Source organism: Musca vetustissima, unplaced genomic scaffold, assembly GCF_032173495.1.
Source record: "Musca vetustissima isolate MV318-11 ecotype Yass unplaced genomic scaffold, APGP_CSIRO_Mvet_v1 utg12664, whole genome shotgun sequence".
NCBI classification, from domain to species: domain Eukaryota; kingdom Metazoa; phylum Arthropoda; class Insecta; order Diptera; family Muscidae; genus Musca; species Musca vetustissima.
In genome coordinates this window covers 602219-621635 of record NW_026885900.1, presented here as the reverse complement: position 1 = coordinate 621635, position 19417 = coordinate 602219, and the positions used below count along the sequence as shown (strand labels likewise).

The window sequence follows — 19417 nt, the reverse complement described above, 5'->3', positions numbered from 1 at the left end:
TCCTCAATGGAATTTCATCAAACTCTTTCAACAACAATTTCTGCAAACACTATCCTCTCTCTCCGAGGCATGCACTTTAGTTAGTGGACAACAAACAACGTTTTGTTTTTTCTTGTTTCTTTCTATTTCACTTTTATTCAATATTAAAGATTATCTTCATTCAATTTTATTTGTATACATTAGGAAATCACAGCAACAACAAAAACAATAAAATTATTGTATTTAATTTCTAATATTTTGTGCACATTTGTCATTTGACCATCTATCTTCACTTCACTTCAATTCCCACGTTTAGTTTCTATTTTTAAACTCTGATGTGTGTATTTACTCTGTGTAAATCGTTTGACAGGCAAGGCTCTCCCTACACAGTTTGAGCGCCAAGACAGGGCTGCCAGATTTTTTTTTGGAAAAATCGTCAAAATGACGATTTTTTTTATCAAAAATCATCAAAAATTTAAATACGCACATTTAGATATATTTAAATATATTTTTTTATTAAAATGAACATAAAAGAGGTATTCAATTTATTAAACACGTTTTTGGAAGCTAATCAAGAAATGTATTTATTTTATAAATAAATATTTGAATAGTCATTTCGACTTTAATAAAGTCATTCATTTTGAAAAGAAATATTTGTGTTAATCATTTTCAACATGTCGGTTTTAATTAACGTATCATAACAATTTGTTTTGTTAACTTTTAAATAATCTTTGGTATAAATTTCTCCATTGAATCCTTATTGGGGGAATTTCGACTTTTCGTTTTATTAAGATTTACTTGGCTGAAAACACGCTCAACATTTGCTGAGGAATGGGGTAATACCATTACCTTCCGTACAACCGTTAACTTTTATTTGTTTTGTTGCTGTCTACCCAGAGAACGGCACAGCTGATTGGTAGTTTTTCATCTATCTGGGTAAACGTAAACTGTTGTTGGCTTTGTAACAGTACAAAGTATACCTCACACACATATGCCAAATATTCAAATTCTTTTTACTTTTTCTTTCGCTTTATAGATTTTTGATGTTGCCATAACAAAAAGAACCCAAATATTGCAATATTACTAAAATGACCAAAAATCGTCATTTTTTGGGCAAAAATCGTCAAATCGTCATTTTTCAATTTTTGACCAAAAAATCGTCAAAATGACGATAAATCGTCAAATCTGGCAGCCCTGCGCCAAGAGTGTCAAACAATCAAATTGAAGTACTCTTGCTCTCATGATTAGTTTTGTTGTCGCCATCATTATGACAATTCATTATTTTCACTAACGAAGGAGAGTTGTTGTTTATGGGGAGCCAGACAACCATTCACACAGTCACAGAGAGGGAGAGAGCATCAGCTGATGATCTTTCACGTAATGGAGTATGGAAAGAAGGTCCATAAGTCAAATCTCGTCGCAAATATCCATCATTTTATTGATAAATAATTAAATTGAATATAAAGAGTGCACAGTGGAAAGAATGGATTTTTTTTATTTTTTACAAAAAAAAAATCGATTAATATTAATGTTTGCAGATAAAAATAAATTTGTATTTTGACATTCAATTCGAAAGACATTTATATGTTTTAAAAAGTTGGCCTTTTGTGGGGGAAGTATTCCACATTCGGATTAGAACTAGTATTGTTAAAAATATCACTATTTGCAAAGTTTGCAGAATATTGGCCGTTTGTGGAAGAGGTACCAGAGGAAGTGGATCAATAAGTACAAAGTTCGGACAGTCCATTCACATTATATTATAAAATTAATTTTCAGCAAAATTTTAAACATTTTGTGGGAGAGGTGGCAGGAGGAATGGACCGATATTCCCAATCTGCGATTGATTTAAATTTTGTAAAATGTTATGATGTATGACATCGGTTATACCTTTTGAGAGTTGTCATGCACCCGAGCCAGACAGACGAACCTTTTTTTTAAATTGATTCCGAATTGTCTGAAACGGATTTGGTCCAATGAAACTCTAAATCTGAAAACGTTATTTCACTGAGGCATATTTTTGCCGTAGTTTATATTAATAGCTATTAATCTGGGGGTATAAATATATATTTAAATAATTCAAACATCTGATACACACTATTATACCAAACGACATGCATATTTAAAATGATTGACCTTTCGTACTACAACATTACCTTGCCAATTATTCTCTTAATCTGACCACTGTACATTGGTCATGTTTCACAGTTGGCTGAAATAAGCGTGCCACTCTCACTCTCCGTATACTGCTCACATTTTGTTGTAGGTGGCTACCACTACCTTCGCTATTTGTAGCACATTTTGGCCTTTTTTGTTTTTGTTTTAAAACGGAAACTTCTCGCATTTGCCAGATGAATTTTAAAAAAGCAACAACAATAAGAACAATAATGTGCACTACTGCTCTAGTTATAAACAAAGAGAATTGAATACTGAACAATTGAGATGACATAATTTAGAGCAGAGCATTTGTTTTTGGCAATGGCATCACAAAAACAAGAGAACATCGGAGAGAGAGCGCCACATAACAAATATCCCCCAATTGATGAGAGCTGCACAATGAGAATGGGGACTTTCATTCTCACACATTTATATATTTGACAATACTTGGGAGCAATGTGGCTATTTGATGTATGGCCAAGAGTACGAGATTTCAGTTTAACTAGTAACGTTGTAGCGATTGGAAGTGCTAATGAAACAAACCGGACGTCTTTGAAAATAACGCGATACGGAAACAAGTAAAGAAATAGAAAGAAAAAAAATAAAAAAAGAAACGAAAACGGATTTTTCAACAGAAACAACAACAAATAATATTAGCAAATGAAATTGTATGTAGGTTTATTGTTAACATACACATACAAACATATTTAAAATAAATATATGTATATAAATATATGCATATATGTATGTATATTTATACGTGATTAGCTAAGTAATGAAAATAGTGGAAGACATTTGCGGGGGCCAAATGAAAAAGTAACAGCAACAAAAACAACAACAAATATAACCAAAACGTCAAAGTGTTAATGAAAGTGCAAAAAATATCAATAACTTTACAACAACAAAAATATTTGTTAACTGTGAGTGATAAAGTGTGTTTATGTGTGTGTGTGAAAATTTGTGAGTGACGTCATATCAACGAATGAACAGTGACAGCTGCTCCGCTTATAACTCTGAAATATACATATAAATATTGTTAACAAGTTTTAGATCTCTTTCAAAGATCTGAACCTTTAAATCTGGCTAAAAATATTGTCACTGATAAGGTGTTAACGGTTATTTTGTGATTCAAAAATTATTTATTGTTGTGGAACACGAACATTTTTGCGACGTCACAGTTATCAAGGTGAAATCAATACAAACTCATTGGCAGCTACCAATACTTTTATGAAAAAGAAACCTACAGCGATACGCCAAGTGCCTTTTTTGCTTTGCTTAATTTTTTGTCTGTTCATATTCGCTGTATCTGTATCTATAAGTACTCGCTTTAGATTTCAAAACGTAACCAAAAATCATTTTAGTACAATTTTGTATTTCTGTTTTTGAAACAAAAAAAAAAATAGAAAAATAGACGGAAATCATCGCACACACATACTCACACCCTTCCTGGTGTTAATCGAGAACAAGAAATAAAAAAATCAAATTTGACGATTATACAATACTCTTCGCATCCTCCTCATCGCGCTCGCTCGCTCTCTTTAATTGTGTCCCATCAAATCTCTTCCCAAATTAAAGAGTGACCAAAGAAATTTTGACGAGAAAATAAATAAAATAAATTCAAATTGGTCAAATAAATTTCCGCAAAAAAACAATAAAGAAACGGATACGTGAGACGTCTGAGATTTTTGCTCGAGTGTTCCTAGAATTTTCCACCAATAGCCAGAAAGAAGGTGGCTGCCTGGCTGGCTGTCCACAAACAGTGTGAAGCGAACAGCGAGCAACTAAAACGGTCATTATTAATGTTTATTTGTTGGTCCCCCACTTTTCAGAAAACGGTGGCAACAAAACGGCGAATTTGCTTTTAGCCATTAAAACGGGCGAGATAACAAAAAAAGAAAAAAGAACAAACGGAAAAAAACGAAAGCACTCTAACACACATTCAAGAAGATTCTAATAGACGAAAGAAAAACAAAAACAACAACAAATAAATCGAAATAGAATAACCAATCTACCCGACAACCAAATCGAAAAAAAACTTTACATTTTCAAACAAAAACCCAAAACCAAGTGATATAGTGATTTTTTTGCTTTTCTATTTTGTGCAACATACCTAATTTTTAATTAAACAAAATTCATTTTTCCATTGTTCCAGATAGTGTGCAAAATTGAATAATATTAAACTAAACCAAAAAAGAAACATCAACGAATTCCGCAAAAGAATATCAGCAATTAAAATAAAATAAACAAAGAAAAAATATAAAAAATCATGAAACCCACTGTGATAGCCAATGCTAATGCATCAGCATCTGCCGGTCCTGGTGGTAACGGTGCCACCAATGGCGGCATTACCATACCAATTAATCACGAATATCATGGCCCACCACCGGCAGCAGCAACACAGTCACAACCCCAACAATATCACACACAGGCCCAACATTTTGTAGGTGGAGATCCACAGGCAACAGCATATGGGTCACCAAGCAGTCGGCAGCAAATACCACAGCAACAGCAAATTCCAGCACACTTCCAGGTTAGTATAAAAAAAAACTCAAATCGCTTTGAAAAGAAGACAAAATTAGGTTAAGTCGATTCTTGGTACTCAATTGAAATTGTTGTGTTCAGAATATGGAAGAGAAAAATGAAAGGGATATATTTATGAGTATTCTTTGAACCAAAATTGTTGTATAATGCTAAATTTTGGAACGCTTCAAAATGTCTCTAATGTGAATGGGAAACATTTAAGGTCTGGTTCAGAACCCAAAGATTCGCAAAACTTTTAAAATTTATTAAGGAAAAAATGTAGATCGTGGAAGAGATCGATTTATAGAGGATAATTGTGGGTTCTGGAACAGAGCATTAATTTAATTTTGGATCACTGATCGTTTGTAGTAAGCTAGTGGTATTATGTATTGCCTGACTTTCCAAAAATATACTTTAAGAAATTTCAATACCTCCAATGAAGAATTTATTCAATTTTACTAGCAAGACTTTTAAATAATAGGTCATAATTTTTTCCCGATAAGTCCGGAAGAATCCACATGTTCTTCCATGCATTACAAAACCGCTTACCAAAACATCACATTACGTGTAAGGCAAGAAGGAAATGCAGCTGATGTTTTTAATTACATCTCCTCAGACCTCCCACACACATACACACACTCCCTCCCCCATTTACCTTTAGTTCAACTTACAACAGACACAACATGATGCAATAGTCAGCCAGCCAGTCAGTCAGTCCACCACGCACAGAGTATTCAAGGCCATATATCATGTAAAGCAAGCAAAGTAACATTTAAGCTATTTCAAGTGTTTGTTTTTATTTATTTTCTGTTGTTGTTGTTAAATGCGATGATGCGTGAAGGTCGTTCATTGGTCGTTGGTTTTTTTCTCTCTATCTCCAAATACAGGCAGTGCGCCAGGCAGTCAGTCATTTATGCCGCATCATTACACATTGAGACATGTAGTATTTATTTCAGTTTCCAGTATTTATTAATATAGACTTGGACGCATCTCCTATAGCCTTATCTGCGACACACTCAGACATACACATGTATATGTATATAAATAAGTATATGTACTATATTACTTGACAATGTTTGTTTTGTGAATCGGAAAATGTATCAACAGCATCATGAAGGAGAAAAAAAAACAAAACAGATAAACGTCAAAACATGTTGCGTTATTTTGTTTTTTTTTTTTACAAAATATTTCCTTTCATTTCACCTTCAAAAGTAGCCTTTTATTATTAAGAGAGATGGGAATAGGGACACACATGGAGACATATATGTACACATATATACAAGTATAGTGTATGTCATTTTATTGATGTTTTATGACCGATGATAAATTTAAAATTTTAATATTTAATAGGAAGATTAGATTAGGAAGTCTAAAAAATATCCTATAAATATCTCCTATAGGTCCACTATAGTAAATATATGCATCCCTTTTAGATTTCAAACTTTTTAGATAGCATATAAATTTCATTTCATCCTTTAAATTTATATTGCTGATCAATTATCTCATTTCCCAACCCCTCAACATGAGCATGAACAGACGATTTTGATGGGTCTTCCAATGAACCCATCTCCAAACAAATGTATTCTATGTATCCGACGTCTCTATACAACTTTTTGAAATAATGAAATCGTTTTAATACCCTCCACTACAAGGTGAGGTGTACATTAATATTGTCATTCCGTTTGCAACATCTAGAAATAAGACCTGTAAAGTATATACAAATATTGTTGACCAGAAAAAAAAAAATATATCGATATCTTCAGATCGGTTTTTCTGTTTGTTCATTTGTCAGTTGAAATCACATTAGAGCTCGTAATATTGAAGATGAACTTACTTTACCACTACACATAGCATCTCTTTTTTGGGAAACCCCAATTTTCGATATTTTGAAGCTTTTGGGTACGAAATTCAATCTCAACAACTAAATTTTTTTTAGGTTCTCATGGGTAGAAAATCATCCTACTAAAAAGTGGCAATAGTGGTCAACTTTTATGATAACCTCTACATATTGGTACCTCCCAAGTTTCGGTCCAATAAAATTTTAAAGAATATTTTTTCATTGATTTAAAATAAAAATGTGGACCCAAAAAATGTGTGGATTTTTAATGTAAAGAAAACTCACTACCAAGAATTATATTGATTCATTTTTCGGGGTAGCCCCATTGAACGTTACCCAACCCCCTTAATTTCATATTTTTGGTCTTCATGGATATATTATGGCACTAAGAAATATTATATGCATTATTTTGGTAAGTTTTTCTTTTTGGGGTTTCTATTTGGGGTTTACCCATTTTCTTTTGTTCCAAAATATTTCTTTGTTTGATTGTGAAAAAAATTAGTTTGTAGGAAAATATGCATTATTTTGGTAAGTTTTTCTTTTTGGGGTTTCTATTTGGTTTTTACCCATTTTCTGGAAGAATCTTAATCTTCAATTTATGAAATTGAAAACTGCATTCAATATTTTTTCTTTTATATACCCACACATATATATAATAAAGATTATTTATTATAAATATTTTTTTTTTGAAGATTGTGCAAATGATTTATAAAAATAATGTATAGACGTGTTCACATTTTTTCGTATATTATTCACATTGATATTTATAATATAAAAGTAAAAACACACACACACATCTATATTTGATGGTGTCGATAATTTTCTTGGAATGATAAACAATAATGAATATGCATCCCAAATCCGTTTGACTTCATTTCCCAAATAAGAAAAACACCTACACCTATCCTCCTGAATAAAACGCATACGAACAATATTATTTTTTTGTTTTGAAATTTCTTTTGAATAAAATCATCAGTGACATGTGTATCTTGAAAAATGTTTATCTATATGCGTACATACATATTTTAATAGCATAATAAAACAAATTAATTAGCAATGAAAAATATTTATAAATAACGAATTTAATTTTTTGTTTTGGAAAATCAACAACACCATAAACAACATGTTGCCAATTTATAAATGTCAAATTCCAGTATTTAGCCAATTTCTTATAATTCTTTAAAGGAATTGTTGTATTTTTCTTCATATTTTTCTGTTAAATTCAGGTTATAATTCTCCATTTCTTATATCAACACCACTTATCTTATTCCGTTTTAAACAGTAAAAAACGCATGTAGAAAACAAATGTACGATAAGATTTATATTTGAACTGTGAACAAAAGAAAGTGATAAAAAAGGCAAATGGCAGGCAAGCAAGCAAGTCTGGAGTCCAAAGCAAATACACTCATGCCATTCGATGATTAGATAGACGACGACAGTATGGCTAAAAGCAATGGCCCACTTGACTCAATTCAGCATAACTTTAATAAAGTAATATATTTGAAATAATAAAACCCAACCAAAAAAATTATAAAACAAATAAAAACACACGCACACATACATATAAATCATGTTTATCAAATAATTCACCTGATGGGTAGTTCTTTCCAGAAATTATTAGCATTCGAACTGTATTTAATGTTTACCTAAACTGTTATCATGGCAAACTATAAATCTTTTCTTGCTACGCCTATGTTAATTAGAGATTCATTTTTGAAATTCCAAAATAATCTTAAAATGTGTATTAACTTTACATTACATTGAACCCGAAGATAAATATCATAGATATCAAGGGTGTAGAATGACTTTGAGTCATTTTATTTTTAAAATAAAATTGTATCATATGTATTTCAAAGAGTGATAATAAATTAATAAAAATAGGAATTGGCAAAAAAAGAATATGGTTTTCTTCAGTAAGAATATTTTAATACAATACGCTGCTATTATTTTGACCACAGCTGTATATTGCTCTCTTCACTCACTTTATTGTCCAACCCCTCAACATATTGGTCGTATGAACATAATATTCGATGACGATTTTGATGGGTCTTCCAATGACTTCATTTCCAAACCAAGTGTTATAATTTTCAGAACCCAAACAAGGTCTTACTTTTTTAAGAATATTTTTTCAAGGACCCTGGATTTTTTAAAGAATATTTTTGTAATTCCTCATAAACACTTTGCAACGCAACTGTCTTTCTTCGCAACAGATTTCTTGGAATACAAATGATTTAATTTAATTAACAGTTTCCTTCAAGACATAACCCGGCCTCACTCACATGTCTATTATTTCTTGGCGACTCAGCTGTTATAGAATATGTTTTTTGGATTTCTTTTTTCTTCTTGACACATTAAACGTCACACACTCGTTGTGTTTAGATGACGAATCTTTTTGGTGTTTTATTTGTTTGTTTGTTTGCCTTTTCCTTGGCCATTATTCATTCATCTAACAACAGAGAAAAAAGAAAGACGCACACTAGCGTACATCACAACTATTAATTGGTATGGGTGGTGTTCAACGGATTTCTGTTGTTTTACGTCTCGCCTAAGGTATTCTTGACGTCGTCGTTGTCGCCCGCCATTCACAACATTCTGAAGAAACAAAAATCGTGCGTGGGTGGTCTAGTTTGTTCGCATTATTCAGTTAAAGCTATTTTTTTTTTGTTTTGGCAAAGCAGGAATAAACAATTTGACGTCTACATTGAATCGGCGCGGCGCATACATGGATAACTTTCAAACCAAAAAAAAAACATGTCAAAATAAATATGACGGTATTCCAAATCATTGTTGTTGTTGTAGCAATATTACTCAATATCCGAAAATGGAATATTTATTTTGTAGTATTATTGTTAAACAACCAAGCACCCACCTACCTCTCTCCTTTCCATATTCAGTGTTTGCTGGAAAGCTCTTCTTGTTCTTCTGTTTCATTGTTTGCCATAATCAGTGATAAATAATACAAAAAATGTAGGCGTACAATTATGATGTGTTAATAAACAATTAGCATAAAGCTATGGCAGAATGGCTGGCTTGTCATAATGCCAATACAAAGGATGATTACATGTGTACTATTCAAATATATAATTTACATAATATATACAATATCAGACACAAAAAAAGAACAATTAAATTTTTGGGTTAATTGAAGTCTATATACGAGTATATACATATGTCAACATTTAATCTTAATCAGCCCATAGTATATCGTCACGGAAAATGCGTTTCAATTCGAAAAAAAATATTCCAAATAAAATAATGATGCACTCCGCCTGATATCCAATGATGCATATCGTACACACTCACAAAATATACGTGTCTGTGCATGCATGAATAGCCAAATTTGAAAATGAATCATTTTTCAAATAGCAAAAAACTGAGGAATTTTCTTTGTTTAAGAAGCCCCGTCAACAAGAAAATGTACATTTTCATTTCATAGACATATTTATACATATGTATATACATTCATACGTATATAGGTGTCATTGCTGTTTCACTTTTCTGCGAAATATTCACGCATAAATAAATTATTTGACACTGCAGAGAAAAACGCAAAATGACTTGAAGAATTTCATTAAGATTTTTTTTTCAGGAAAATATTTATATTCAAAATTTGCCAAAAAAAAAAATATATACATATATATATCAGAAAAATTCCTTAGGCTCCTTATGACCTGCAAAAATTTCGTAGGAATTATTATCTAATTTATACTCAGCTGTCAATTCCTCGTTTTTCCGAATTCGGAACAAGTTTCCGATTCTGATGCCGAATTCGTACCGAAATCGGACCAAAATTGTGTAAAGGTGCCCACGAATTCGGAAAGTTTTGTCAAAAAAAAAGGTAACATTCGAACTTCTCTAGGAATTCTAAACGAATTAGTAAACAATTTCGGGAGAAATTCGATTTTCTTCACAATTTCGGACAAGAATCTAAAGAAACATTCGAAAAAAATCTTACACATAATTCAATAAAAGCTTCTGTTTCTTCTTCTTAGGGATGGGGAATCCTATGTCATCTATAATAATCGGAAAAAAGGGTTTTCTAAACGAAATATACACAATTAAATCGATGGAGAATTCGGAAAAAATCTGATATTAGAGCCCTCGGAGAAGGCTTCCTATGGGCGCCCAAAAATACGTAGAAACTCTGTATATATTTTATTCTAGAAATGCAATATTTTTCACGAAATCTCCCCAATTTTAAAATGTTTGCACCATGACGCTCAGGAAAGTTTGCAGAGAATTGTACTTCTCTTTGTCCTTGCATTTCTCAAAAGAAAGTTTGTACCTCTTGCGGATGTAGTAAAGTGTATTTTGTTAATTTGTGGCGGATCAGTTTCCTTAAGTTGAGATTTTAGGGTACTTCTCCTTGTCCTAACAAATTTAACATGAACCATCAATATATCTAAGTAGAGGGAACTATTTTAAAACATGGAGCTAAATTGACAATTTGATTCGAAGATGTTGTTCACACTCTAAGAACTAGAAATATAAAACCTTCACAACCATTTCGGTTGAAAGATGCGGATAAGACTTTTAAATTACCGATATTAAAGCTGGGACTTCCATGTCAGAATATAAAATATAGTGACAATTTTCTGCGAAGGTGTTTTTCAGTCATCATTAACCCAGTATGCCAAATTACAGTTAGTTCAGGTGGGAAATGCGATTAATTATTTTAAATGCCCATATTGAGGCGGTACCAAAATATGGACCAATATATCCCATTTGCAACACCAATCATCCCAGGAGTATTACCATGATATGTGCAAAATCCCACAGCTCTATAAATAATACGATGTACATCATGGGACATATTAGAGGGATCCGACGAACATTTCAATGTGTTGCAAACGGAGTGCCAAACTATGGCGGAGGGTACAATTACGTATGAGCAACATTTATACATTTCCGTAAATAATATTACTCATACGTTTTGTAAATGTTGTTAAATTCTGTGCGTGATGTTATAATCTGCAGGACAGGACAGTTGTAAAAAACTTTTATATATCTTTTAACGAAGGCCAAGACAATGTAAAAACATTAGGGTAAAGGGCATACCAGATATATTCTGGCTTAGGTATATCTCCAATAGGTACATGTGGCGACATTCTCTACATAATTAGCTAATTTTTGAACTAATTTACTATTATCCCAATGAAACAATTTTGTTCGATGCAAAATTTCAATAATGTTTATATAAAAAAATATAAGAACTAATTTTCGACTTGTATTTTAATAATATAAATATGAGGTTCATCATTTTGACCGCAATTTTCCCCATAAACCACCGTGAAATATAGTGTATATTTAAGACATATTAAAGAACGCACATACAATATACATACGATACTCAAAGAGTGTTGGATGTGTGTAACATATTATTCTTTCACTTATTTTTTTATTTGTCATTTATCTTTATTCTCAAATGAGAAAGAAGCCAACCAAAAAGAAAAAAAAAACACCTAAATACACAACTTGAAAGAAAATCATCACCAGCCACCGGCGACCATCATAAATTCAAAAGTGTTTTCAAGGTGATTTCAATAAAAGCCCCTCCACCCAAAACGGACAAAAAATGACACCACAAACGACATTCTTTTGCCAGCCGAAAAAGCAGTGCCTTCATCTGATGTCGTGTGGTCGGTATGTCTGTCTGTTTGTCTGCATGCCATATAACAAAGAAACCGAAGCAAAAGAAAATCATCTTGACACACAAAAATTAAATTTAAAAAATACAATAACAACAACAAACCATACAATAATTTTTATTGCAGTAAATTTTACAATAGAATTTCATTTCGGATGAGTTACGTGGGGAAATTTTCGTGAAAACAACAAATCTCATAAATCCAAAATTTTGGTCAAGGATATTTACTTTTTGGGGGGATTATTATTATTATTTTTTTTTTTTTTTTGTTAAAACAAGGTCGCTATTAAGAAATTGTAAAATGGAAATTATTTGTTGGATACTCTAGTGGACATTTAAATAAACAAATTAATTTTGAAAGGGAATATATATGATTGTAGTATATTTACTTTACTTCCCACACCCACCTAGGGAACAAAGGAAGTTAGAATCTAAATTTATGTTCTCTGTCAAAAATCTTCAAAATCAATCAAATTGTTTTCAAGGAAGATATCAACAATTACTTTTTTAGGAAGATAATATTCAAAACCAACTCATTTACATTATTTAAATTCTATTGTGGTTTCTCAAGTGCCTTAAATATCAATTTGAATGTGCTAATAGCTTTTTATAGACAATACGGACACAAATTTACAAAAACTGAAAACAGCTATTAAAATGTAAAAACAGACATAATAGCATGTATGTACTTCGAATCATCGAAAGTGTAGGTGTTGGAATTGATGAGAATGCCAGCATTGTTGTTGTGGGTAATCAATCTCCTAAACATTTATAGTAACTACCTTAGATTGGAATGGTCGGAAAACCAAATACGGTTACCAGCAACAGCAGCATGCATAAAATTTTGTTGTTAACCACAATACCATTTGATCGATTTGTGGTTGATGTGCTTGATTAATAAAGCGAACAAAAATATCTTTAACATCCGGCAATAGACAAAACCGTACAATTACTTCCTAGAATCTATGCTGTAAAAGGCAACAAAAATAACAAATAACGAGAAAATGATTCATGTAATAGATCCAACATCTGTGCTATCAATTTGATATCTAATGTTGGAAGTCTATACTTTGGAAACTTAATACCCCATCATCACCTTCATCGTATCTGATCGTGGAAAGTTGATAATTAGGAAAATAACTAAAGGCTATTGACTTCTTTTGTTGATGAAAAATACTTAAATATAGATCTCCATATAAAGTAGTTACGATCAAAAAATAAAAGAAGAGAACTAATATAAATTAAAGACCTGAGAATACAAAGAACTATTGCCAGAAGCTTCTCCTTAGATCAGACGACCCTGAGGGGCTCAGCATACTCTACAATAGTGATGAGCTTCCACAAAAACGTAGGGTGCAATGTCAAGAGAAAGTGTAACAAATAAAAATGTGTTCGGATCAAATGGGTTATTCAATTCGTTTCGAATTAAATTTTTAAGCTTATAAAATATTGATTCTTTGTGGGTCATGTACCAGAAGAAGTTGATCAATGGTAAAGATAATAGGTTATACGAAGTTTTGTTTAAATCGGAATTTCCGTTTCGTCTAATACTGAATTTATAAATATTGACATTTTCAAATTTTGACCATTCTTTAAAATTTCAAATTTTGACCAAAATCTTTCAAATTTTGACCATTCCTGTAAAATCGACTCCAAATTGTCTGATTTAATCCATAGAAATGGTGAACCAATATTTCGATGAGACACATTTTTTTCGTATCAAAGTGTATATACCCTCATTAGGCATAAGGCTGAGGGTATTAAAAGGAAATACAAGGTCTAACAATCCAATAGCAAGGCTACATTTTGGAGTGACCAAAACCCACGTGTATTCCACATTCAGCGATTGGGATTCAGCAGTCTCCGATGTTCATACAATTCGGCTAAGAAGTCAATGGAAGGCCTTGAATGATTCTAGCCCAACCGAACTCCTGAGGACTCCTGATTTAAGACATAATAACCTGTATGATACAAGTTATCCATAAGTGTTTCATGGTAAATGGAAGTCAAGGAGGAGGATTCGGGTCGAAAAGAGCATGAACGTTCATGGGTGTTTTGAAATCGTTATATAGCTCACAATATTTTATTTTTAATATTGAAAACGAACCCTCCCCATATGCGGTATTTTGAGAGATTTATAAAGATTCAACGACAATATTTAATACAGGTCCTTGTTATGACATCCCTAAATCCTCACTCTTTTTTAAATGCCCTAAAGCATGTCGCCAAATTATTCAAAGGACTTCTGGATATGGCTAGCTAAAAACCATTTTAAGCGGAAAATGTTCAAGGCCCTCAAAATTTTCTAATAGTCGTATTGGCAGTACGGGTTCTCGAAGGATAACGGTCAAAAACTGCAATATAATTTAATTTTTTGTCAATTTGGCGAACTTGCGAGCCTACTAAATCCCGTACGGATTTTTCCTTCTATAGATTCAATTTCAGATTGTGTTTCCGTAGAGCAAAGTGTTTCTATTTTTTAAAGGAAAAATACTCAAAATGTACTTGCGTATTTAATTAATTTATATAAATTTGAAATAATTTATTGACGATCCGACAGCTGTCTTACCCCAGTAAGAGATGGCGATACTAGTTCCAGTAGTCCTGGGGGAGATATAGTACAATAGAAAGCCTGCATAAGTTGATACATCCTTTTGAGGTGCATATATAATACAATTCTCATAGAATATTAATATAAGAAGGGTTACAAACAAATATTGATCTGCAAATGACCTATAACATTTCAATAAAAAAATACCCCGGAAAATATTTAAAATATAATAATGTATATATTTTTTTTATTTTGCTTTTAACAAAAACTACTTGTTAATTATTTAGAACCTCCGCATATGAGGGCTATGAAACGAAAACCCCCCAGGAAGCATTGGAGGGCAAAATAAATCAAAGAAACCAAAACGTGACGTTTGCATAAAATTTTCATGAAAATATTTAAGAAAAAAACTGATTCTCTCTCTTATGTTATGGCCAAATAACCCATTTGAAAAGTACATAATATACACACACGTACAAACCTATGTACATAGACACATTGTACTTAGTACAAACATTATATTTATGGCTATATGAAACATGCCTAAATACCCCAATCGCAATCAATGCGTATATTGGCCATCTACTTGTATTTTCCTTCTCCGTCTCCTTCATCGCCGCCGTTTTTCTTCATTATGATGGTGGTTGATGGCGGCGGCATACAATTTAGATTCGGATACATGCCAAAAAAACACTTTTTTCTAAAGAGAATGTGTATTGTTTTTCGATTTCCAGGCCACCACCAGTCAGGCACCCAGCCAGCCAACCCAGCCAATACCTCTTGCTGATATAAATCTGTTTCTCCGTCTCAATAATGACGTAATTTTTATCTTCAACAGCAATTTTTTTTTTTGACCCACAAAATTTTGCACAGAAAAATATAAAAACCAGATTTCTTTGAGTGTTCATGTTTTCGTTTTTTTTTTTTCTTTCTTTGAGTCAGTTGCTTGACTGGCCCGGCTCTGTTTAGAAATAAAGATGTGTTGGTAAAAAAATTAGTGTTCGCTTAATTTCAAATTTAATTTTTTTATTGACGTCACACTTTTGGTTAGTTGTTGTTGTTAATAATGACGGGTGACTATTGTTGTTGTTTGCGTTTGTAGTAATTTTAATTTTTTGTATTTAATCGATCGACCACAGATATTGCTTCGCTCAACTAACCAAACAACCAGGCAACGGACTTGTTTTTTTTTAAAGTGTCGTTTTTATTGTTGTTTGTTTTTGTTCGTCTTTTTATTCTCAGGCGATTTTTAGGTGTTTTGTTTTTTAATTTTTATTATTCGTTTTTTTTTTTGTTATTGAGTTTGAAATGAATCATTGCTAAAAATATTTGTTGATCGTTGGCTAGCTGGCAAAAGTGACTTGTTGAGTTGTTGTTTTTGTTTTCATTTTTGTTTTGTGGATGTGGGCCGCACTTGTTTCTTACCGGAATGTTTTCTATTTCAAACAGAAAAGAAAAAGAGCACATTGAAACCCAGAGAATAATTCTCTAACATCTCGGCTTGTAAGAGAAGAGAGATAACGGATTATTATGTGGGATGTCTCGTAAAAAGAGACCAAGGCAAAAATGACCAAATATATCTCTCCCTTTTTGTACTCTTAGTGAATGTAATTAACGGTAATTTGTTGAAAATGGAACAATCGTTGTTTTTTAGTATAATGATTTTTAACAATAATTTAAATGAAATGATGATATAATAGTTTTATTTAAATCCAATTTCATTATATATTTTTATCTAAAGTGGTTACCGGCAACACTTGAAACCTGTCTAAATGGCACATGAGTTTGTATGCTCTTCTACCTTCTATTCTATTCTCTATCTCATATAAAATTACCTCAAACATTTGATTTAATTGAGACACAAAACAGAACCAGAATCCCAAATAATAAAAACCTGACCAAACTGTTTATTATTACCCAGATGTTGTCTCGATGTGTACACACATTCATATGTGTTGTTTATGTATGGTAGGTATGTTTATTTCGTGTCGCTCCACTCTGTATGCATCACACGGACAGTAATTGAAAATGAAATTAAATTTTTAGTGTAAATCGTTTTTTAATAAAGCAATGATCGGCCAAATGGCATAGAATAATAAAAACAATCGTGACCATAATTTTTGGGAAGAGGACGCACAGTGGGGGAAAATGAAGTAGCTGTTAAATAACATTTTAAATACATATACTTCAACGTGGCTCTGATAAACCTGCACAAAATGCAACCTCTTATTGCCTTTAATCTATAAAATGTCACCTTCTGACAGTTATAGTATTAAATAAATTAAAAATTGTTATTATAGACCTTGAGTTCCAACATGACTACGTATGATTAACTCTCTTTTAATAATAATCATACGCCATCATTTGTTTTTTCAATTTTTATTATTTCAATATTTTATTATAATTATTAATTTATTTCCACAAAAAAATTAAACTCCTACTTATCAATCTCTCGCTTTCTCTTATTCTCATTTCCAGCAGGACTTTGATTTCGATCCACACGTTGACATGGACATGTTTCCACGCAGCCGCTTAGGACGCATGGCCCATGATCCGTTCGCTGACTTTGGTGCCTCACGTAAGCGTAGTAGTTTACATGATCCCCCATTTCATTCTGATGTTTTTTCTCGTTATTTTGATGATGATCCAGACTTTGGTTTCCCACAATTCAACTCGTTGGGCCGTCGACGTGTCCAGAATCCACACCACGATGAAGATTTCTTCAATCGTTTGCCCAGCGAATTTCGTCAATATATACCCGAAGGCTTTGGACATCGTCGTGCCACCACAGCTGGCATGGCACCCACCACAGTACATCCGCAGCAGGTGCCACCACAACAACAACATCCTCAGCAACAGCAGCCACAAATGCCACCACAGCAACAACAACAAATGCCACCGCATTACTATCAACCAATGACACCACCAACACCCTCTAAGACGGTCTGTGACGCTGCCATACAAACTGAAGATCCAAATGCCGGACGTTCGGAAGTCGATCATGCTGTGAACACCGATCATCTCAATCAGCATGGCTTGCGCAATACCATGGATATGGGAGTTAAATCGGCTGCTGAAAATGAGCCAGCTGGTGCCAGATCCCACTCAGCTCCACCCAATGAACCACCACAGCAACAACAGCACATTTATCATCCACAACAACAGCAACAAATACCGGTGAATGGACAACGTCAAACGCCACCCATGCAGCAACCCCAGCCTCAAATGAGACATCCACAGTTCGGCACACAAACTAGTCCACCAGTCCAAAAAGCCTACTATGCTCCTCAGGCCCAGGCACACCCTCAGCAAAAGCAACAGACACCACCACCGCAAACTCCCGGTGGCACATACATACGTACCATACCCATATTCGTGGAGGGTCGTGCTGAGCCCATTATCAATAACAGGGAAATACCGAATCAAAATGCCACACCAAGCTCCGCCTCGGCCCGGGCTTACACACCACCCAAACAACAATATCAGCCACAATCACCTTTCCAATTCCCACAACCACAGGCCCAAACACAGGGTGCCCAACAACAACGTCCCACACCCATCAATACTCAGCAGCAGCCACAGCAACAACAACAGGGCCAACAGAACACCGGTCTGCCACCACAAACTCCACACACAGTCGACTCCATCAACAAAATCCAAGATATTCAACGTGATGTCTTGGAACTGATGACCCGTGTAGAAAAATTCACCGGTACTCGCAGCGACAAGGAGTATGCCTATCTCGATGAGATGCTCACCCGCAACCTCTTGAAACTGGACAACATCGACACCAATGGCAAGGAAAGCATTCGTTTGGCCCGTAAGGAAGCCATTAAGTGTATACAGGCTTCGATCAATGTCCTGGAGGCCAAGGCTGAGGAGAACACCAAGGCAGCTGAAAATAAGAACGGTTCGGAGAGCGCTGAGGCACCACAGAAAAGCTCCTCGGGTAATAAAGTAACCAAAGAATCTTCACAAACCAAGGTAGAGGCTCAACAGCCCGACGAGCCTGTCGATGCCAATAAAATCCAAGAGCCCATCCCACTGCCACCACCAGAGGGTATGGTGGTCGAAAACAAAACCGAAACACCTGCAGAAGCCAATGTCACAAAATCAGAAGAGGAGAGTAAAGAAAGCACGGCGCCAGCAGGAAAGTCCACTGAGCAAGCCAAGGAGGAGGCCAAGGATGCTGATGCTGCCACACCCGCTGCTGCTGAAACGAAATGATGATTAGAAAGGAAATTACTAGCCCAGAAAACCACAACCAGCAGCTGCTACAGGAAAGCAACTATTAAAACTACAATTTCCAAGCAATCTCAACTCAAGTAATGCAACAACCAAACAAAAGAAGAAAAACTATTGTAAGACGCCCACTGCTGAGGAAGAAGAGTGTTTGGATGTAAATGTGATGTGTGGTTTTTCAATTGATTGATATCTGCTGAATTTAGTTGATTTTCCTAAGCAACAACAAAAAAACTGATGGCGTCCTGCAAACAAACAAACGAAATTAACTTACATCTAACACATGTCCTTAACAACAACACCCACAACCACAACAATAGAACACTATAACATTAATTAACTATTTATTACAAACTTATAATAACAAAAACAACAAATGAGTGTATAACTCGCTTACTCCCTCCCCGATATTGTCTTAAGAAAGATAATCTTTAGCTGTAGTCAATCAAAAAGGAAATCAAGAATCCTTGGCTTCATATTCTAAATT

General features: G+C 33.7%; 1 protein-coding gene across 1 annotated transcript; it reads left to right on the top strand.

The window, feature by feature from the left end:
* The first annotated feature begins 4370 nt into the window (after positions 1 to 4370).
* On the top strand, positions 4371 to 18915 carry LOC133333241 (BAG domain-containing protein Samui). Its single transcript, XM_061541567.1, has 3 exons — positions 4371 to 4663; positions 17167 to 17266; positions 17339 to 18915. The coding sequence occupies exons 1-3, from the start codon at positions 4400 to 4402 to the stop codon at positions 18913 to 18915; spliced, it is 1941 nt and encodes a 646-aa protein (XP_061397551.1). The 5' UTR covers positions 4371 to 4399.
* The last annotated feature ends 502 nt before the right edge of the window (positions 18916 to 19417 follow it).